Source organism: Dryas octopetala, chromosome 7, assembly GCF_963921425.1.
Source record: "Dryas octopetala chromosome 7, drDryOcto1.1, whole genome shotgun sequence".
Lineage (NCBI taxonomy): Eukaryota > Viridiplantae > Streptophyta > Magnoliopsida > Rosales > Rosaceae > Dryas > Dryas octopetala.
This window is the reverse complement of record NC_141372.1, coordinates 5,652,725-5,675,071: the sequence shown is the minus strand read 5'-3', so window position 1 is coordinate 5,675,071 and position 22,347 is coordinate 5,652,725. Positions and strand designations below refer to the sequence as shown.

The following is a 22,347-nucleotide window of genomic DNA, read 5'->3' as shown; positions in this document are numbered from 1 at the left end:
GTTTGAATACTACTATACTAAAACATTGCTTCTTAACACAAATACTACAAGTACGAATTGAATTAGTGTGAAACACAAACAAACTAATTTTAACACAATTAACCATCTAACATCAAGTTTATTAATTTGTCTCATGGTGCATCGTATAAAAGGTGCACTTTCAAGCATACTTTCAAGTTTAGTAACCATCTAACATCAATGCTTGATCTCTCATCTTGGGAGCTTAGGGTATTTTCAAGCATATTTTTATTTTTGCCAGTGTATTTTCCACTATATTTGCAAATTGCAAGTAGTAGCGTATCGTTTGCTTCCCCGCGAAAAAAGCAACATGGTTACTATTGGTTAGCTCATAGTGTGCTCATTGCATGGGACCAGCAAATCCACCATACAACAGAAGCCCACGGTTTTGAGGTTCTCCAGTTTCATTGGTCAACAAGTCAAAATCGAGAAAAAAATGTGCGTGCAATCCACGCGACCCGTCGTCTCTTTATAAAGAGCTCTTTCAGTCGGTCTTCGTCACAAACACATTCCGCAGTGGACACAAAGAGAGAAAAAGGAAGCAAAAATGCAGAGTCTGCAAGCCAAGGCCGCCGAGTGGAGTGGAGTCGACTCGGCCGACGCGTTCGCCATCGACGAGACCAACCTTTTCCAGAAACTAGGGCTCCAGACCTTCGTCAACCTCTCCACCAACTTCTACAACAGGTTCGCTCTTGCTTGGTTGAAATGAAATGAAATGAAATTCAATTCAATTCAATTGGTACTAAATTTGAAATTAAGTTCGCCGTCGTTTTCAGGGTGTACGATGACGAACAAGAATGGTTTCGATCGATTTTCGCTAATTCGAAGAAGGAGGACGCGATTCAAAACCAGTACGAGTTTTTCGTGCAGAGAATGGGAGGACCACCCCTCTACTCTCAGAGAAGAGGTTTGGTGTTTTTTTTTTTTTTTTGTGTGATTCAAATTCTTGTAAAAGACTGAAACTTTTGTGGTCTAATTGGAAAATTGGAATTTTGGCAGGCCATCCTGCACTGATTGGTCGTCACCGTCCGTTTCCGGTTACTCACGAAGCCGCGGAGAGGTGGTTGCAGCACATGCAAGCAGCATTGGACAGCACCCCAGATATTGATGCAGACTCCAAGCTCAGAATGTTCAACTTTTTTAGGCACACTGCGTTTTTTCTGGTGGCTGGAGATGAGTTGAAGAAGGGTCAGACCCAGACACAAGTCACACAACAACAACAACAACAACAACAACAACAGCAACCTCCATGTAAGCATGGAACCACCACCAGCCACCATGCTTGTAAAAACTTTTGACATAATCTCTCCATATTTGATATTCAGTGTTCAATTGTTGTCATGAGGAGGAACAAGATTGTAATATTTGGTAACCCTTTGATTTTGTGTACTTGAATGAGTACAACTTGTTACATTAACCATTTTATCAATAAATGATGGAAAAGATTATAGATTTATACTTCTGTTTGTTCTTCAACTGCTATTAGGTTTGAGCTCAGCTGGAATACGAAAGTAAATAGTTGAGTTTCAAAATTTATGTGTTGTGGAAAACTAGATAATTCCTACAAAATTCTGTGTAGAAATAATTGTGGGCATTAGTTTTGTGGTCATTAGACTATGGAGTTAAAATGCAACTTGGGTCAAGGTCCAACAACTGTCGAGAGGAATCTCAGATAAAAAATATGAGACTTTTGCTAATGGCTTATAAGGGTTTGCGTTACTCAATTCATTACCAATTGGTTTTGGAATGGATGCCTAACTAAATTCTTTCCTGGTATCAGAGCAGGTTCATCCACATGTATTAGGCCGAGTAGCCACACGTGCTCTACGTCACCCAATATGAGTTTTTCATGTGTTTGGCTTAAGTGACGCCACACGTGCGGGGGTGTGTGAAAATGTGGAGTATTATCCCACATTAGAAAAGTATAGCCTTGCATAGTGGCTTATAAGGGTTTGAGGTACTCCTCTCATTGCCAATTGGTTTTGGAATAGATGCCTAAGTTCCTTCATGTGAGAATGTGGAGTGTTGTCTCACATTGGAAACGTATAACCTTGCATAGTGACTTATAAGGGTTTCGGCTATTCCTCTTATTGCCAATTGTTTTGGGATAAATGCTTAGATTCCCTTCATGGTATCAAAGCAGGTTTTCTCATGTGTATTAGGCCGAGTGGCCATACGTGTTTCACGTCACCCAATATGAGTTGTCTACATGTTTGGCTCAAGTGACGTCACACGTGCAAAAGCGTGTGAGAATATGGAGTATTGTCCTACATTGGAAATGTATAACCTTGCATAATAGTAGCTTATAAGGATTTTGGCTACTCCTCCCATTGCCAATTGGTTTTGGGATGGATGCTTCATATTGTGGTTGACTACAGTTTCTTCCAGGAAGTTTTTTTGTGCAATATTTTCACTTGTCTGATTGAAAATTGGAGAACATTGAAGATTGGAGATTGAGTGGTACTTTAGAATGCATGACATTCTTGCCATGTGATTGGAGATTACTACTAGATGTCAAGCAAGCTTTGCTTGGCCTATGATATTCTTTGAAGAGGGAAAGGTATGGTGAGTCTTTGGAGTTTTATAGTGAATAAAGCCTTGTAATTGTTGATGTTTTGCATAAGTTACTAGTTGGAACCCAATGTCAACAATCTAGGAACTTAGGACTCACTTAACACCCAGTACTACCCACAGGATTAGAACTCAAACCAAGGAAAACCAGGGCAAAAAGTTAGGTCAGGCCAGTGGCTCATTTGCAATGCAAATGAAAAATGCAGATATAAATCTAACATTGCAGAGCCTATCCAAAAAAAGAAAGAACAGAAAAGATCTAACATTGCAGTCTGTGTGGTTAGGATGTGGAGGTATAATGATATCGACTGGAAGGAATTATTTAAGTGGTGGGCTTAAGATAGTGTGGTATGCTGATTCCTACTACATGATCAGGGATGTTGATAATGATACTAATATTCCATACTTTGGTAATAAACTGGTTTATGCTGATTCCTCTAATAATTTAACATTGTTAATAGGCTGATATATCAGCTCCTACAGTACAAAATTAGATGTAAACAAGACTAAGACTCGGAATCTCTCTTAAAATAACTAGAAGAAAAGTGCAGAAGTATATAACTAGACTAGTTTTCTTGGTTTCCCAACATTCATTTGTATACTGCAGAGTTATAATTAGCCCCTGTTTCAAACTTGTATTAGTTTTAGTCCATCCGTATAATGCAAGGAGAGAATCTCACTCAAGCTTTGCCCGAAAGAAAAAATGGAGAATCTCACTCAACTGATGTAATTAGTTTGCACTTTGCAGGAAGCAAAATATAGACAGAAACAATTATAAATTTTAAAAGATTTTCTTTCATCATGGTGTCTTCCACTTTTAATAGAGAAAGGTAAAAATAAAAGAGGCCATGAGCCCTCTCGAAGCATCTTTATCTGCTCGAGCCTTGAGCCTAAAGAAAGAAGAAAATTGAAACATCCAAGGTTTTCTTAGTCTGGTGTTTTTGCTTTGCTTGCACTGAGATCACAAACTAAGGTCTAAACCCAGATACCAATAGCAAATGGTCTTTGTGGTTTGTATTGTACAAACCATTGAAATCGTGGCACAGAAAAACAAAAAGGCATAATTAGTGAGCTTCCATGATTTATTGTTCACCACCTGAGGCATCAGATATGATATCTTACTGGGACTTGATCCAAATTCAACCATTTACATGTTTTTTTTTTGGGCTAAGTTACCATCAGATATGAGAATTGTCATTATCTCTAGCCCTCTAGGTTATGTGGTCATTATTGATGTGGAGATTCACAAATTACTCGTTTCCATCAGATTCTGATTATTCAGTCAGATAAGTGCAATTTGAGAGAGAGAGAGAGAGAGAGAGAGAGAGAGAGAGAGAGAGAGAGAGAGATTAAAATTAAAAAAAAAAGTGGTCAAATGGGTTTTTAACACCAAGATGAAAAAGTTACATACTAAATTTTCTATGGCATATATATTCATAACATCAAATCAATCCAGCAACCCATTTTTATGCAAAACCCGGCCTTGATGGATCAGCAAAACGAGCTGAGAAAGACCGAGACAAGTTATCAGGCTCCATCCATCCCATCCCTCGATCAAAATTCTTTGAATATGTTTTGGGATCATAAGAATTAGAAGCCTGAGATGTTGCAACAGCAGCACTAGTACTAGAACTGAAATTTCTCTTCTTCTGATCCCTCTTGAATTTCTTCCAAAATGTTTGCCACCCTGCAGGTTGAGACTTGTTGTAATTAGTGCTTGCCATGTAGGGCTCTCCCAACCTGATGCTTTGGCTTTGGCTGCGTAACTTGCACCACTGTTTAATACCCATTTCTAAGACAGACCAAGTTTCTTGAACCTTAATTAAGCTGTGGAAATGTGGATTGATTAGCTTAAGCCTGTTTATATATACATGTAATAACATGACTTTGGGATGAGCGAATTATGTATTTAAATAATGCAAGCACGTGAATGAATGATATGCAAAGGACATGGTCTTGGGTTGATGAAGTTAGCTTCGAGAGGCATAAGAGATGTATTGGTGTCTCAGACCAATTAGCGTTGCTAGAAGAGGGGTGTGTCAGCAAATTTAAACTTTGTTAAAGGGTCAAAGTGAGACCGCCGAAAGAGTCATTATTTGCAAGCCGCATGCCAACCTTTCTCTCTCTACTATATTCCCTTTGAAAAGTAAAATTACGTGTTGAAGTTTTCCAAAGATTAGAAATTAGAATGGTTTACATTAATAGCCAAATATGGAAGAAGCATGTTGGATTCACCCGTGAGGCAAGAAGTTAACTCACTGATATGAGAGCAAATCAGACACCATTTCGGTGTTCTCATGAGCTTCTTTTGCATTTTAATTACTTCCAAATCCATATACAAACATTCCTATTAGCACTTAGAGGACTGCAAATGCAATCCATCATGTTATTTTCTTAAAAAAATTCATTTAAATGAGTTTTTTAGTCAAGACTGCAATAGACTTTCATATGACGAACGTGAGTTAATTATATTTAGGTGATGAGAGCTCGTGTTATTATTGTCTTTATATGTGAATTATTCACTCTAATACTATATTAAAGTTAGAATATTCAATTTAAAATTAATTGATAATGAGAAAAAAGTTTCGAACTTCTCGGACTTATATTTTCAGTAAAAATCCCGAAAAACTAAAATTTTATTAAGATCTGCCGATTTGAGAGTTAGCCGCTACTCTCCCAATCTCCCCCCTCCCCCCTTCTCACCTCTCTCTCACCTGCATCCACCCTTTTCTCCCTCCCATCTCACTCCCAGGCTCTCATTCTCTCTTTCTGAGAGCTGCTTCACCCCATTGTGGTGATTTTCTTTCACCCTCTTGTGGTGACTTTGCTTGAACTACATGCTCAGATATAGAGGTCTTTCCTCCCTTTGTTCTCTTTCTCAAGTTTCTCGTCGCCAAGCATTCGGTGGTCACTACTTCCGCCAGTCCCCGCCTCCCGGCTGTCAGCTTCGTCAGATTCGAGACTACTCTTTGACCTTCGGCGATGATGGTTGGATCATGGTTGTCACAAAAGAGAATCAATTGCTATATCACTGGAAGATGTGCGCTTCGGCATGAGTGTTCGCACCTCTATGTTCCTTGGCTTCTCTTTGCCTTTCGGTGTCTCTTTGGCTCCTTTAGTAGTGGTGGTTTTTGCTTGGTGCTGATGTGATGAGATCTTGGGGCTTTTGTAGACTTCTCTACCTTCCATCTCACGTGTTTTTCTTTCGATCCATGGGGCGTGGTTCTCCTGAAGCACCCCTTTTGCTTGGATGAGCCTATTTGTTTGGGCTTTTTATTAGCTTTTTATTTTGTTATGGGCCTTTAGCCTTTAAGCTTTGTATTTTATGTGCTTTTTGGGCTTTTTTAATGCATTGCTATTTCGACAAAAAACATATATATTCTCAGTAAAATCCCATATATCGTTGACCATGTTGGATCCTAACCAAGAAAAAAATTAGGAAAAAGAAAAGTCAAGCATTTGCCATTGCCTGGAACTGTTTAGAAAGGGAAAGTATTACCCAATTTACACAGTACCAGCATGCATCGCATGAAAGTAATGAAACTCAGAGCAAGGGTTGAAAATTTTGAAAATTACAATGATGACATTATAATTAATTGGTGGTTCTGAAAATTTCAACCATGTAATAATGTATGATTGAATTAGCAAAGGAAATTAAATTTTCCCACCTTTTTTGTACATTCTTAAGTGGCAAAAGATGATGATGGCTGGGACCATATTAGTATTAAAACTGATTGTCTGTGTTCTATGCCTTCACTTAATTTGTTCACCAAATAATGTGATAAAATGTCATTACTTAACAAATAAGGTACAAACATATATTACCACATTATTAGTGAGCAAATTTAATGACTTGTTATAAATATTATCCCAGAAAAGATTTTCAATTGAACATGAAGTCATGCTAGCACGAAAATTCAGCAGAGCAAGTTAGGGGTGATAATTCTTGTTGCTAGATTCAACGAGATAAAAAAGACAAACATTACACGACACAATATCCTGCTATACAGTTACTTTAATCTGACACGATCTATCTCTCTGTGGCACGCACGTTAGCTGAGTCAGCTGACAATGCCCGTCAGTCATCCACTAGAAGCCAAATTGAGAAATAAAAGACTTAATTCAAAAGAAAAGGAAAAAGCTACATAGCCTACATGTAATTTTCCTTTAGAATCTCATGACTGCATAATGCATGAGCTGCAAAAATGTGGGAAACCATGGCTAAGTAGTTGCATGTTTCAGAAAATTTTCCACAGGAACAAAGAGTACTAACATTAGATCACCAGGTGCAACAAGTTTGCCACACACAAAAAAGTACACTTGTCTGTAGTTAAAAGTTGGATAAACTTCCTACTTCCTAGCAAAACAGATGTTACACAATTTAGGGGTCAGCCATTTGAAACTTGTGGTTGTGTGATGGACCTCAGTTTTCCATAAGCATCGGTGCAGGCATGAGCGTAGTCTGACATGGCGCGGAAGAGCTCAGGCAAGCGAGTTTTGAGACTCCCAAGTGACTTCTCTCTCACCTGGATACAGTGTCTCTCGTAAGCTTCAATTTCCTCTTCCAATTTCTTCTTCAAGCTCTCAACCGTGAATTGCTTCTCTGAGAGGGGATCCTTGTGATTTGTATCTTCACCTCTCTCCTGATCCGTTTCATCAGGCCCCCTACGCTGCATGTATTTCTGGTACCAATCCTGATATGCCTGCTCTTTACGCCGATATTCCTTGTTTGTTTCCTGAAACTTCTCCTTCAGCTTCATCTCTTCCTCCTGATGAAGTATAATGGTCTTTATCACAGCTGCAAAGGATGATATTGCAGATTTTGCAAGTTCATCGGGAAGCTTCTCAAGAAAATCATGCCAGGAGTGGAGAAGGGCTTGGATTGGGGGATTCTGAACTCTTGGCGGGGATGAGATTTTCTCTTTTAAGCTGCTTTCAATAGGAATGAGATTTAACTTCAACCAGCTATTAAGAGCTTGGATGTATTGTTTTTGATGAGTCACGAGCTTTTCAAATTGTGAATTCCATTCTAGGACAACATTCAAAAGCTGGACAGTGCGGTCATGGTGGTGCTTGGTTGTTTCCCTGGGAGCCTGGGCAATGTCAAGGGATTTTAGGTCCATAACAATCTTCAGCTGACTGTCATGACGTGTGCACATGTTTTCCCACATTTTTGCCATCCTGAGTTGCAGACATGATTAATATACTTCCAGAGGAAACCTTCTTTCAATCCGATAAACATACAACCACAATCTGTTAAGGAGTAAAAAATAGCTTCCGCACCAACAATCTTGTACAATAATTGTTTGCAAGCACAGTTTGAATCAATTGAGTGCTATGCCTATGTTTGCAAGCACAGTTTGCATCAATTGAGTGCTATGCCTATGATTGGTAAAAAAGTCTAATGCAATAAATATATGGCTGTATTTATCACAGACTCACAGGAGAAAAGGAAAAGTTCCGCTTTAAAAATTTTCTTTGCTACCTCTAGTATGGTGTCAGTGCTATGATAGATGAAAGGCTTCACTACAAAACCATTTAGTATGTGACCAAAGAGGATTGCAAAAATTCAACACAGAAACTTACAGAAATGGAAATCATCAGTTCAAATTTTCTACATTAGGAATGATGCTTTTGTAAAACACTATATGTTGCTTGCATTTTTAACCATGAAAGGCTCTTGATGCATAAGTATAATCATAATGATTTCAGGACAAAGAAACTATAATCTGATCAATGAAGATGATACTATGGGGCAACAAGAATATAACAAAAAAGTATTGAGATTTCTCAATGTAAATTTTGGACTACAAACTTACCCATCAGCTAGAGAAACAAGTTTAGGGTACAGCTGCTCATCCCGTAATTGATTTACTTCTGAAACTGTAGAATCCATGGACTGCATGTCAACTATATATCTTGTATGCAAATGACTTACAGCTGCTTTTGTTTTTTCCAAGGTTTCAGCACTAGCACTGCGTTTCTTCTGCTTATTCAGTAGAGCAACCTTTCTCTGATACTCAACCTTCATAAGCTCCCCTTGCTATCAACATAAAGCAAGATCAGTAAGGTTCAGCGTAAGAGAATAACCATATAGGAGGCTGTACATTCTTGTGCCGAGATGTTTACAAAATATATTCTCCCAATTTAACTGAGTGGTGAGTGTACATTTTTCTGATATTAACAATCTAAACTAGAAAGATACCCCATGACTAACAGTGTTCATGAATGCAGAATGAGAACAGTGAATGAAGATGAAGCGACAAACAGATATGATGAAACAAACTAATGCAATGTACCTTCACTTCATCATAAAGTTTCTTTTCCCATGCTAACATCTTATCCAAAACAGTGGCATGAGTTTCATAATCTTCTGAGTTTTCATCTTTCGCATCACCATTTGGTATGCCTCTAAACGACCTATTCCATGTAATAACACGCATGACCCTTGCAGAATGATCAATGTGTCCTGAATAACATTACGAGAATCAGTACTGCATCTGAAAAATGATTTAGATTATATCTCATAGAAAGAATGACAACAACAATGAAGCAGGGACACAATATTAAAAAAGATGTCCCTTGTAGAACAGTCATTCAATTGCAGTTTCCTAAAGCTAATTTAACATTTTTCAAGTGCCGGAACAGGGAGATTCAAAGCATCAACCTTTATAACGGAAAAGGGTAAAATACTGACAACTAAAGATCAATTAGTTTTTCAAGTCCGTAGAGGCACCATATGGACAAACATCTTGTTGAGATCTATAGTACTTAAGTTTAACTTTGGAATATCAGAAAGTGAATAGATCTAAGGTTGAGATCAGATTTCCAAAAAGTAGTGTGAAATACTAAAGACGAACCACTTTAGTACTTTAAATCCCAAGCCAAGATACTTGCACACATTTTTTGGTAAGACAATTTGTATACATTTGATTCTTGAAAGCTTTGAAGAAAAGGGTCGCTTTAAACTTCAATATAAACAAATGAACTCACTCAACTCAACCATGAAACCTAAGGAATGGAACAAATATAAGAACAAAAAAAAAGAACTTGGGTTTAAAAGGAATTCAAAGTGAACTACCAAAATGTGGCATCAGCATTCAGCAGCAAAAGGTTATACCTCGGTTATCTGCGAAATTCGAGTGATAATGCAACCGAGTGGCCTCAAGCATCTTTGACACCTCTTGAGCACTCTCCGAAGCCTTCAAGAAATGATCATCAAGCTGAGTCAATATCTCCATCAAACTAACACCGGGAATCACACTCCTTACTCTCCGAAAGTCAGGCGGCGCCGTTTTCGAATGCTCAATTGTAACCTTCACTGGAGTCTCCTCCTCCGCCTTCTCCTGAATCTCCTCCACCTTCTCCGGAGTCTTTGGCTCAACCCCATCACCAAAATCACCACCACCACCACCAACTACATTCTCAGCTTCACCAAATTCACCACCTTCTTCACGATCCTCATTCACACTCAAAGAAGGACCAGGCATGTTATCCGCCATGAAGAAGTAGTCCCAAGCCATTCCCTTAGACTCCGGCATCGGCGGCACCGCCTTCATCTCCGGGGTCCTCGGCAACAACGATGCCGCCGACGGCCTCATCTCCTCAACCCCATTTCTCGATCCTTCTCGGCGTTGAAACCCTTTGCCGCCCTCATCTTCTTCATTGTCCTCCTCTTCTTCCTCATCCTCTTCGGCAATGGCAAAGTTAACTTTCTGCATCCTCGATTTCCGAACCTCAGTGGGCATCGCCGGCAAGCTCGTGGCCCTCTTGATCGGAGGGCTGGGAGAGAAACTGGGCAGAGGCGGTGGAGGAGGCGGTAGGTTGTCGTCGAGCGGCGGCAGCGGCGGCGGACGCGGCGGCTGAGTGGTGGTGGGGTCCGCCGGAAGCTCGTGGAGGTGGAGTTCTTGGGTCTCTTGCGTCTCGCCGTGGCCGTAGTCGCTCAACGCAGCACCGGTGTTCTTCAAGGCCATGGCGTAGCCGGAATGGCCCGCCGCGAAAGCGTTCCGGGCGACCACCGCTTCCTTCATCAGGTTCCTCCGCTCCTTGCAGCGCGAGACCGATTCCTCATTGTCGATTCTGGATTGCGCACAGCCCATTTTGGTTTCGTGGGTTCTTGGGGATGATGAAGATGACACTTGGAGTTCGAACAGTCAAATTTCAAAAAGTTGTGGTTTTCACATTTGAGAGAGGTGGAACAGAAAAGGGGTTGAGAAAAAATGAGATTTTGAAGTGGGTTTTTGCCTTTTTGGGTGTGGAGCAGATGGGTGTGTGCCTAAAATGGTGTGGCTTCCGTGGATGATAAAGAGTGAAGCTTAAAAGTTATGGTTTTTGACATTTGAGGGAGGTGGAACAGAAAAGGGGTTGAGAAAAAAATGAGATTTTGATGTGAGTTTTTTGGGTTAGGAGCAGATGGGTGTCTGCCTAAAATGCTGTGGCTTCTTCCATGGATGACAAAGAGTGAAGCTTTTTAGAGCTCTCTCAGTTTGTTCAGTCACAGAGGGAGTGAAGGAGAGACCAACGAGAAAGAGATATACGAGGGTTTCTACTTTTTCAGCTAATAAGCGACAGAAGGCAGTGAAATGGGGGGAGGAGGAGGAGCATGAAAAAAGAAGTACTGCCAAAAATTCGTACAGAGAGGTGTGAGCAGAGAGCACAGCGAGGTGTGAGGACTGAGGAGTGATTTGTGTACTCGCGGGAGTAGAGGATTGAATGTATACTCGCGCGGTTTGATTACGAGGTGTCCTAATCGGAATTTTTTAAATTAACGGTCACATTTTTTGAGGTAGGTTAGACGGTGTCGTGTCGCTGAGTACTGGACCTAGTGGTGACTAGTATTTGCCACGCCACAAATAGGTACACTATTTTTATTCAAATTCAGCAGGTAACTGTTAATTAGCTACTTCATGTAAAACATTCACTTGGCGAATTAGGTGAAAAACAAGATCAACAATTACTCATTAGAGGAATGTTAGCTGTTTTCTGTTTCTCTTTTTTTTTTGCGCCCTCTCTCATCCTTGTCCATTCTATAGTGTATTGTCACGAGAGAAATATTCATTTTTTAGATCACTCTTAAATGATAATTTTCTAAAAAAAATTAATCAAATTAAAAACCATTTAATTATTTAATTATTATCAAATAAATATATGATTTTTATAAAAGTTAGTTTACTCTCTATTTATTCGATAGCATTTAGATAGCTAAACAATTATTGATTTACTTAATTTTTTACGGAGATGATCTTTAAAGCATAATCTAGAAAATAGATGGTTTCGATCAAAAGGTTGCACTACATAATGAAAGGTTTGAAGTAGGAGAAGAGAGAAGACAACTATAATTTCTCTATTGGAAATTTGAAATTTTGTTATCTTCTCCCATTGTAACAATAAAATAATGAAATTATTAATAAATTACTCCAAAGTCCTATTTTTGAAAGATTTTTTAACTACAAACTCAACTAATTAAAAAAATAAGTTCCAACCTAATCTGTCAGTGTATGCGCGTGCAGAGACGTTAAAATGCACTACCAAGCGCTGGGTAGCCTGCTGAGTGCTCGGTGGATGTAGATGCAGGCACATTTTTAGGTTGCAAATGCATCTTTTCAGCTTGCAAATGTCTTTTTTAGGTTGTAGATGCATATTTTTAGCTTGCAGATGACATGTTTTATATTGTAGATGCAGGTTTAGGTTGCAGATGCAGCTTTCAAATGCATATGAGGTTGGTGCAGATGCATCTGCCAAGCGCTCGGTGAGAATAACTTATAGATGTAGATGAGATTGGCGCAGATGCATCTGCCAAGCGCTTGGCAATTCTCACCGAGTGCTCGACAACCAAGTGTTAGATAGATAGTTTGAGTTTCTACTTAATTTTTTGACTGGCTGAGGTTTGACTTAACTTTCTTTCTCATTTTGAGTTTCTAATTAAAGCACCCAAACATTATTCCCTTTTGAGAGAAAACTTTTGTAATCAAAAGTAATTAATAAAAGGAAGTAATACATTCAAGTTTAGAGCTCCCATCTTTAGTCCATTAAATATGTGCTACATGTAACTATACACTCTTAGGCCAAATTGGAAATTTTAGAAATTGGTTAGAATACTATACTGACCAAATTTTAGGTGCGTTGGAATGCTGGAAAGCTCTCTTAAGGTAATTCATTCAATGGCCCATTCCGTTTTACATTATGGTGTAGAATTTGGCCCAACTTGTGTCAAAAGTAGGATGATCCATCTCCTTAAAATTTTCATTCCAATTTTGCATTTTCAATGTGTTTGTTTTGTTTTGTTTTGTTTTTTTTGTTTTTTTTCCGAGAAAGCATTCTCAATGGTTTGAAACCTGGAAGAGAGATTCACTTCAATTATTGCTTTTACATTTTGCAGGCAAAAACAAAGTCATTTTCGGCCAATAAGAAGAAGCACATATATATGAAAAAAGTGAGTCAGCACTACAACAGACCAATAACTCTTTTTAAATTTTACAATGAAGTCTTACTATTAGTCTTGCTGGTCTTCCTAATCCGCTTGATCTATTTATGATTGAACTGATTGACTTTTACCCCTATATCAAAAAAGTCAAAAACAAAAACAAAACCTTCATGTTTGGTCGGAGAAAAATGTGCAAACCTAGTTGATAAATACTATTAAAAAGCCACATCTGTTAAAAAAAGGTAGTGATTGCATTGGTGATGATGACGGGTGCAATAGCACAACTGTACAAAAACACTCCCCCTCGCTAACAGAATGTGGTGATACATATTAATTTACATATTTGTTCAATGATGGAGCTCATTTGAACCGGGCACGTCAAGTGATTGCCAGCTAAACAAAACATTCAGATCGAATTCCCAACACCCGGAAACCAGTCATGAACAAATACTCGCACATACCTAACCAAAAAATTGCAAGATCCTTGACTTATAGCACAGTTGTATACCGAACCATCACCTTTCTGCCGAAATTGGAACTAAAAAAAAAAAAAAAAGGTTCTTTGTCAATTTCAGCTCCATTCACGAAATTAGCAAGGTGAGAGAGAGAGAGAGATCCTTCTTTGTTGTAAAACTCACCAAGAGAAGCTAGTTCACAAAGCCACACTGTTCACTTGGCCTTAAGTTCAGCTTTGAGTTTCCTCAACTCCTTCCCATGTTGCTACAAAGAAAAATAAGAATATAAATTAGTTTGACAAAGGAAACTACACGTGGCAACATAGCAAAATCCCCATACATTACTAAAGTTGGGAGATTGTATGGAATATTTCCAAGACCTGATATAAGTTCTTCCACATAAGGTCTGATCTTTCTTGTAGTAAGGACCACTCCATGGCCATCTCATATTCTAAAGTGTTAGGCTGAGAACAATGTGAAGTAGATATAGCTTCTTTCTGGGCAAAAAAAAAACCATAAGAAACGTAAATGAGAATAGAAAATCAAAGCAGCCACAAAAAATACAAACATGTTATTTAGTGTGTGTACGTGCTTGTGCTTTTACGGGGCCAGGTTGGTAAGGAGGTGTGTGCGTACACGTGAGAGAGAGAGAGAGAGAGAGAGAGATACAACTGTACCATTTCCCGTGCCACTTGGTGCCGAAGTTTTTCGATAACAAGATGACCAACAAAATATGTCCTCTTTTCCTGGGAACAAGGAGTTCCTATGCTGCCAACAAGAGGCCTACAAATCGTACAAAAACTAGTTATATATCTTCATGCAATCAACCTATTTGCAGTGGACTAGCTTTATAATCACACTGAGAATGAAGGAGGCCCATCTCCTCCCATCAACAAAATCAGTTATTATCACAAATCCAAGAGGCAGACATAACACCAAGTGAAAAAGTAAAACATGATCTGTTTTCAACTGTTTTGAAATGATTAGATGGGCAAGTTGACACAACAGAAAAGATTATCAATTTGTAGAAATAAAAAATAAAAAATAAAATAGCATCTAGCAGTATCCCCAGTAAGTCATAACTCATAAGCAAGGACTTGGAAAGCATAATATTTTAGATCCTTCTCCCTCACTTCCCCCTCCTTAAATAAACTCAACTAAACAGAGAATAACTTGTGGATCAAGCCAAGTTAAAAATTTGTGACTAGTAGACAGATGGAACCACATAAGCGCAACCTCTTCAACCAAAAAAAGCTAGCTGGTCAAAATGTGCAACCATTACATAGATGGTCATTGAGTCAATGGCACCCCCATAAGTGTGCGGATACTTTGCCAAACAAAATATGCAACCATCAATAGAGACTGGAAGGGGCCACCAGGAATAAGATCAGAGAAGTTGCCCCTAGAATGCATCATGAATGATGATTGCAAAGGGAGGCACATTGTCCCAAATACAGGTACGAAATTAAGTCTTGGGATTACTGAATTATTTAGGGGGGAGTGCAGCAGAGGAAACAGATATACCCAATCCAAGATAGATATATAAAGAGTAAATGGCAGAAAGAGAGTTTATGCCGTAACCTGATGAGCTGATATTGGAACAGTGTCTAGCTACATACCTTCCATTGGATAACAACAAGCAGCCCTCATCTAATTTTTCAACAACCATCTGTGCTGCTTCCCTAGTTTTAAAAATAACAAGAGCTTGCCCTACAACATGAACAGACATGTCATAAACATCATTGCAGTTGGGCTGTGTTTACAAACTAAAATTACTATATGACAACAACAGCAAGAAGAAATGCAAGTCCTTCTATTACACTATTGAAATCATTTCAATCTATTTATACCAGAGTGAGGGCTAGAAGTTGCAGTCTGCTGAATCATCTTGGCCGTACAAAGTTCCTTGAAAGCATGCCACACCATATCCTGAAATGTAAAAAAACCCAGAAAAAAAAAGTTGCTACCTTGGGTGAGCAGTTGTGAGATATGAAATACAAAAATCATACTCCAAACCACAACGTATTCTTCTAGAGCTCCAAGATACAATTATTACCTCCACTTCTGCTGAAGTATAAGCCGGATACAGATTCTGAAACAGAACAAGGGTTCCTTGCTCATGTGCAGTTTGCATTCTATCTTCCCAAGGCTGAAATTGACACAAGACAATTCATCAGTCCAACATGCCCCACGATATTGTCCACCTTACAGCATCCACTCAATTTTCCATTTAATGGCATCATTTTCAACTAAGGGCCAAATTTAAAAATACTCAATTCTGTTTCCTTGCTCCATGGCAATAGAGTGGAAAGACAGGTTTGAGGCATTAATGGATCAAAGCACTAAAATCAAATGTCAACTAAAACATGCAGCTTCTTGATTCACAAGCAAATATGACAATTTAAATAAAGAATAGGAGTGAGAAAGAACAACTCACAAGTCCCTTAAACCATTTTCTTGTGTCCTGTCAAAATGAAAAAGATGAGAAACTGTAAGAACTAAATTCCACCCAAAATGCTATAATAGCAAAAGCTTTGGGATCTTTCATTTGGAAGAATTAGGAAGTAATAACGCGAAAGAATTAACAGCAAATCTAAATACCAAACACTCGAATTAAAAGAGATTACAAAGTTTTTTTTGTGAGAATTACACAGTTCCTTTTCAAGGGGAGAGAGAGAGAGAGAGAGAGAGAGAGAGAGAGAGAGAGAGAGAGAGAGAGAGAGAGAGAGAGAGATGTAGCAAAGAGCGTTTTTTAGCTTGATAAATCCTCTACCATTGTATTGAGGATTGAATGATTCATTGTCGGTGTGCTACTGCATTATTATGTGAGAAGAGTGTGTAAAGTGTTGTAACTTTCTGTTCCCAAAATAGTGAAACTCTGGTCGCTATCCCATGAACCCAGGCATCTTAGCCAAAATATGTAAAATCGTGTGTCTCATGTTGTTCTTCATTTACTGTTATTCATCAAATTGAAATGTTCACGCTTGATTGCTTTTTGCTTGAGAATCTGGAATAGCTTCCGCAAGTTGATTTGAGTTGAGTTCTAGAACCCTGTAACCACACAATTAAGCCTAGTTTGAGTAGAACTCAACTCTAGTCGTATTGCAGAGGTCTGAAATGCTAACTTTGACGTGCAGAAGATTGATAGAAAGATGAACTTCTGGTCATGGCAAGTTCAAGAGGTGGGATTTTGATCAAACAAAGCTGAACAAGGCCTTGAAAGGCATAGAACATAAACTAGAGGAGATGACAATGGAGGATTAGGAGTATAGCCTCCAAGCATGTAGCACCATCTGATTGTGTAGGGAAAAACAGATTAGCTCTCATGTTGCAAGAGAAAAGATAACAATGAGCATTCGAGCCAAATTAGAGAGCTCTTACTAGGATATGTTTTCCAAAGCAACAAAAATTCATTTCGAGTAGGGATGCGAGTCAAATGACCTTTGATGAGTGTGCATTGCCAAAAGCCAAATAGAGTTGGGTGTTTGATGTATGTCATAGTGTGCACTAAACATATTTCACATGTTAGTGTGGTGAGTAGACATATGAAAGATACAGAGATGCAACAATGACGTGTTGTGAAATAATAATTGAGGTATCTACCGGGTACTCAAGTTATAGGATTGCTATACCAAAAAGTCCACCTCAGAGCATGATGCTCTCAAATATGTGGATTCAAACTATGACAACTTCGATAAGCAGAGGTCCACCACAAGCCATGTGTTTACACTAGCACAAAGTCCAATATTTTGGAGGCCGTATGTTACATTCTACAATGGCATTCATAACTAAGGCGAAGAATATGGTAGATTACATCTACGAAAAACGAATTGTGGCTTTGTGGTTTGGTTGGTGATTTGAGGATTTCACAAAAGCATATGGTAGTATTTTATGATTGGTGTTATTCATTTAGCAAAGAACCATGTTCATTATGCTAGAACCATGCATATTGATGTATGTTTTGATTGTATCAAAGAGATTATCAATGATGACAAAGCATGGTAAAGGTTTTGCAACGCATGACAGGCATTGTCAACTCGACCTCGACCTAATATGAGTATGAATTCACCATAGGTGTGATATACGAGTTCCAACTCGAAAAACTTGGCACTTTTTAAGTAGAACTCAACTCTAGTCGAGTACTAAAGGCTTGTTTGCGAGTGCTTTTGGAAGGTATAAAAGTGATTTTAGATAGTCAAAGCACTTTTTGTAGCATTTACATGCTTCCAATAAAAGCAGTACTTATCAAAAGAGCACTCCCAAACAAGTTCTAAAATCGAGTGCCAATTTTTGAATGCCAATAACCTAGCATCACAACCAGCCTTAACCCCAAAATGATACCTCTTCCCAATTAGAGCATCTCCAATTGTGTGCCAAAAAGAAAGTATCATCGCCCTTCTCCTTGTTTAATGTTCCAAAATATGATAATGCGAAAAGTTGTACCGAATATGGCACAACATCTAGATTTGCAAAAATTTAACATTTGGAATACCCTGAATAATGAAAGGTAGAATATGAGGGCACTCCACCATATAAAACAATTTACAGAATTGGCAAGACCCAAAGTACCAATCCCACAAAAATGACATGAATCATTGGGGTTTGACAAAAAATAGCATTGGCACACCCAACCATTGGAAACGCTCGTAATAAAGAGACCATTGTACTAAAATGAAAAGGGAATTGTGCTATTACGTACCGCATTCGGACGTTGAGTAACTTCCAATACTTGGCCATCAAATGTTTGGCCCTTATTTTGAGATTGTCTCGGAGGTGCTTTAGGCAACTTGCCATTGGAAAGCTTTGTTGCTTTATCATCGGGCTTTATCTTCTTTGAAGGGTCTTTGCCTGTCCGAAAAGAATCCTCCGCAACTTTATCTTGAGAATGTCTGGGAGATAATTTAGGCAACTGGCCATTGGAAAGCATTGTTGCCTTATCATTGGGCTTCATCTTCTTGGAAGGGTCTTTGTCTTTCCGAAGAGAATCCTCAACATGTTTAAATTTAGATTTATCATCAACCACAGATGTAGTTGGTGAAAAAACCTTTAAATCATTCCCATCGGCGTTACTAAGCTTTTGCTCGCTTCTTTTGCTCTTATCAACTAAATTGTCAAGTTTCGCCTTCTTAGGTTGTCTCTGGTCCAATTCGACAAAACTTTTAGTTTTTTCTTCCCCCTCAACATGTCTTTGGTCGCTACTTTTCCTCTTTTCATTAGATACTTTAATATTACTATCAACCTTCGCCTTCTTGATTGGTCTATTGTCCAAATCAACAATATCCTTGGTACACTTTACTTTTTCTTCCACCTCAACCCTTCTCGCGACAACTTTACCAAGTTTATCCTCACTCTCATCACTTTTAACTTTAGACCCCAATGAGGTCTTGGGACTTGACACATCTTCATGTCTTTCATTAGTTTTATCCGTATCACTTAATTTTAAATCTACACCAGAAGTAGAGTTTTCTACAAGTGAAAGTTTCTGCTTAACCAATGAAACTTTCAAATCATCATTTTTTTGTGTTGAACTATCAATACAGCTTCCATTTGTCTCTAAAGGCGTATGTTCTTTAATTGAGTTTTGCTTTGAGGGAACTATTGTTTCATTAATTGCTATGTCATTCCCACAAACTTTCTTTTTTCCTAAATCAACTTTCAGAATGCCACCAGGCTTCTGAATATCCATTCTGTTAAATAAGAATTTAACTGCAACAATTACATGAACATAAAAGATATAAGAATTCAAATATTGAAATAGAAAACATGCAATCATAAGTGAAACTGCAAAAGACCCAAGGGTGACAAGCACACGTACCAGCAATACTGGCAATTTTTTCATCTATCTTATCCATGATTTTAAGCTGCCCAACATCAAAGGTTCGACGAAATACAAATTCTGCCATTTGAAGCTCTTCATCTAAAGGTTGAGGATTTTCCTTGTCCTTTGAAATGCAGAGGACATTGCATTTCCCAGCAATGGCTTCCTGATTTGGTAATAAACTTTTAGCAACTATGCACATGATTTATTATATTATAAATATATCATAACATATAATAATTGTTGACTAAAATCCTAAAAGCTTAAGCTTTTGGGAATAGTAGTAAATCGACAACTTTATTATGGTAATAGAGAAAGAGATCCAAAGTTCAAATCCCTGTAATTGCGGCCTCCCAATATAAGTTGAACTCCATATGTTGAACTCAAGTGATGGAGAGAGGCCCCAATGTGAGGGAGTGTTAAAACATCCTAACTCTAGCTTTTGGTATCCAACAACTTTATCATGATATATCTAAACTCTCTTGCTACTTACCACACCATTTATAAAGACTTTTAAGAAATCGACCAGAGATAAAACTAAGCAGATAAAAGTGATAAAATATCAAGTGGGATATGTCAATAACGCTATTCAAACACTTCAACCAATCTATAAAAAGGTGAGGTACTAGTCAATTCCTGATGCCAAATGAAGTAGAAGATTGACAAAGAAGAACTGACAGTAGCACAAAGACAATAATAACAGAAACTTGTAAGGGGACACAGAAAATATATTGACCAAAAAACAAAATTTATACATCATTATCAGTTAAAAATTAATTGATATCTTATTTTCCACTTTAACTTGAACCACTCTATACCAACCCTGTTTTTGAGAAAGCAATCATTCCATTTGTAACAATACAAGAAACAAAAATAGCTACAAAATATAAACCAAATTTCAATTACCAGTGGATTAATATTTGCAAGGCCTAAACCTTCACCAGACGCCAAAAATAACTCATCCTTAAGTATCTCTTCATCTCCAATAAACTTTGAAATCTCACAAGGACGGAAAAACCATAGAACTTTCACTTTCTTTGTCTTATCACGAGTCTCCCATATTTTTATAAGCTTACCAATCTCAGGTTCAGGTTCATCTTTCTTGTAAAGATAAACACAATCATAAAGAACATACTCCACACCATCATAAGTAAATGATTCATAAAACTGAACATCCTTGTTTTTCCCACCAATTCCTTTCTTTTTTCCCCACTTAAACTCAAGGTCTTCAACTTTTTCAACTTCTACCATATTCACCTAGCAGATCTCTTCACAAACCAACAACCTCAACCTGAAAAGTATGAAAAAAACTTTCTATAAAGTTTCCACATGGAATAACAACCAAATAATTCCAAATGTACACAAAAATCAAAGGCATAGTATTGTCTGTGCATATTAGTCTCTAAAAGAAAATCAAAATAAATAAATTACAACGAAAGTAATCGTCAGATAACCCTTATAAGGGGATATATAATCAAACTAACATGATAAATTTCAGCAAACACGCATAATGGTCCATGAACATAAATGGACCCTTGCGAGATAAACATAGTGTTAAATATTTCCACCCAAGAAGGCTTATTTTTCCTCTATGAATACCTACCTTAATTTATCTGGAGCATAAAAATATTACTATTGTTCTACGCATTAAGGAAAATACTTTCTCACAAAAGCTGATTGATGATAGCAACAAATTTACATTAGCTTCAATAAATTTTCAATTTAGAATTTGAAACTGCTTTCAGCTGAAACAAAAAGAGCCCCTAGAAACCCAAATTTCTAATTCCCTGGAAAAATAATGTGTGCTGCTTTATACCTCTGATTTAAGAAGTAAAATAGTGGAACACGCGATCTTGAAAAACCCAACAGAGCTCAGAAACAACAATTTCCGATAAAATTTTGAAACTTTCGTATCTAACTATATTTCAGCAGAACCATCCCCAATCTCAAAAACTGAATCCCTAGGAAAAAAAAAACATGCAAACTTAACAGAGCCTTCACAAACCCTAGAATTCATAATCATAGTAATGCTGGTCCAGTTGAGAACTGGAAGAGTGCAATTGAAGCGCTAGAGAGAATATATGGCTGAAAACTTACAGTTTCGAAAGGGAATAGTCGTTTTGTTGTGTTTACTTCTACGTTCTGTTTCTGATCGGAAAACCCTTGCGATGAGCGCGCCTCTCCCCTCGCCTTCTCCTTTTTTACGAGTCTTCTCGCCGGTTCTGGGAACTATCTAGATATTTCCTCTTTTTTTTTTTTTCCTCATAAAAAAGAAGAGGGCTGGTATTTGCACACCTTAAAATTTTTTTTTGCACACTCCAAAATTTTAATTTGTGAAATGACAAAAAACACCATTAACGGAAAGTAAACGGCCAATAGGGAAATAAAATCTTTTTTATTCGGCTCCAAAAGAGTTAAATGCACCGTTAGTCCACTAATTTTTCCATTTTTCCCAAGTTGATCCACGATTTTTTTTTTGTACCAAATTAAACCACTTTCTTTTCGACGTTTACCTATTTAGTCCATTCCGTCAATTTTGTTATAAATTCTGTTAAAAAAAAGGATAAAATGGTCTTTTCATATTAAATACATTTTTAATTCTATTTCTAATTTTAAAATATTAAAACTAAAAAAGAAAAAATAAATTTAAAATGCTTATTTTCTTTTTATTTCTTCTCTCTTCCTTTATTTTTTCTTATTTCTTCTCCTTCTTCTTGTCTGCAACTCTCTCCTCCCTTTTTTTTTCTTTCTTCTTCTTCCTTTTTGTTTTTCCTTAATCCTCTTCTTTTTTCCTTTTCGTACAAGAATCATAAAAAGAGATATTTTATCTACAAAAGATTGATTTGCAACATAAGAGGACTCAAATTGGAACTTACGTTTCTAGAAACATGTTTCTAGATTTTGACAGAATATGTAAACTAACATATATCTTTCTTCAAGCTTTCACTTAAAATTGGGAAGTTGATGATTGTAACTTTTCAATTTGCAATCTATGTTGCTTTGAAGCTTTCTTTAGATGGGAAAAAATTTCATTCATACCAAAATAAAAAAAGAAGACGATT

General features: G+C 37.7%; 3 protein-coding genes across 6 annotated transcripts; 1 reads left to right on the top strand and 2 right to left on the bottom strand.

The window, feature by feature from the left end:
- The first annotated feature begins 535 nt into the window (after positions 1-535).
- GLB3 (hemoglobin 3) lies at positions 536-1,480 on the top strand. The gene is made up of 3 exons (XM_086251758.1): positions 536-702; positions 795-925; positions 1,018-1,480. The coding sequence occupies exons 1-3, from the start codon at positions 566-568 to the stop codon at positions 1,314-1,316; spliced, it is 567 nt and encodes a 188-aa protein (XP_086107884.1). The 5' UTR covers positions 536-565; the 3' UTR covers positions 1,317-1,480.
- A 5,424-nt stretch (positions 1,481-6,904) lies between these two features.
- LOC147278924 (DNA ligase (DUF630 and DUF632)) lies at positions 6,905-10,752 on the bottom strand. The gene is made up of 4 exons (XM_086251862.1): positions 9,710-10,752; positions 8,889-9,058; positions 8,409-8,632; positions 6,905-7,770 (listed from the first exon to the last, which is right to left on the bottom strand). Exons 1-4 carry the CDS (start codon positions 10,686-10,688, stop codon positions 6,978-6,980), a joined length of 2,166 nt encoding a protein of 721 aa, XP_086107988.1. The 5' UTR covers positions 10,689-10,752; the 3' UTR covers positions 6,905-6,977.
- Positions 10,753-13,071: 2,319 nt separating this feature from the next.
- Positions 13,072-21,774, bottom strand: LOC147278923 (bromo-adjacent homology (BAH) domain-containing protein). Of its 4 annotated transcripts, none has more exons than XM_086250510.1 (12): positions 21,383-21,771; positions 20,192-20,576; positions 19,283-19,451; positions 18,167-19,173; positions 15,905-15,931; positions 15,524-15,616; positions 15,318-15,396; positions 15,087-15,177; positions 14,145-14,250; positions 13,848-13,964; positions 13,651-13,732; positions 13,089-13,550 (listed from the first exon to the last, which is right to left on the bottom strand). In XM_086250510.1, exons 2-11 carry the CDS (start codon positions 20,534-20,536, stop codon positions 13,682-13,684), a joined length of 2,085 nt encoding a protein of 694 aa, XP_086106636.1. In that variant the 5' UTR covers positions 20,537-20,576; positions 21,383-21,771; the 3' UTR covers positions 13,089-13,550; positions 13,651-13,681. The 4 variants fall into 4 exon arrangements, 3 of the variants coding, with proteins under 3 accessions (XP_086106636.1, XP_086106637.1, XP_086106634.1); XM_086250511.1 differs by having other exon boundaries at positions 13,090-13,539; positions 13,652-13,732; XM_086250508.1 differs by having other exon boundaries at positions 13,091-13,535.
- Between the last annotated feature and the right edge of the window lie 573 nt (positions 21,775-22,347).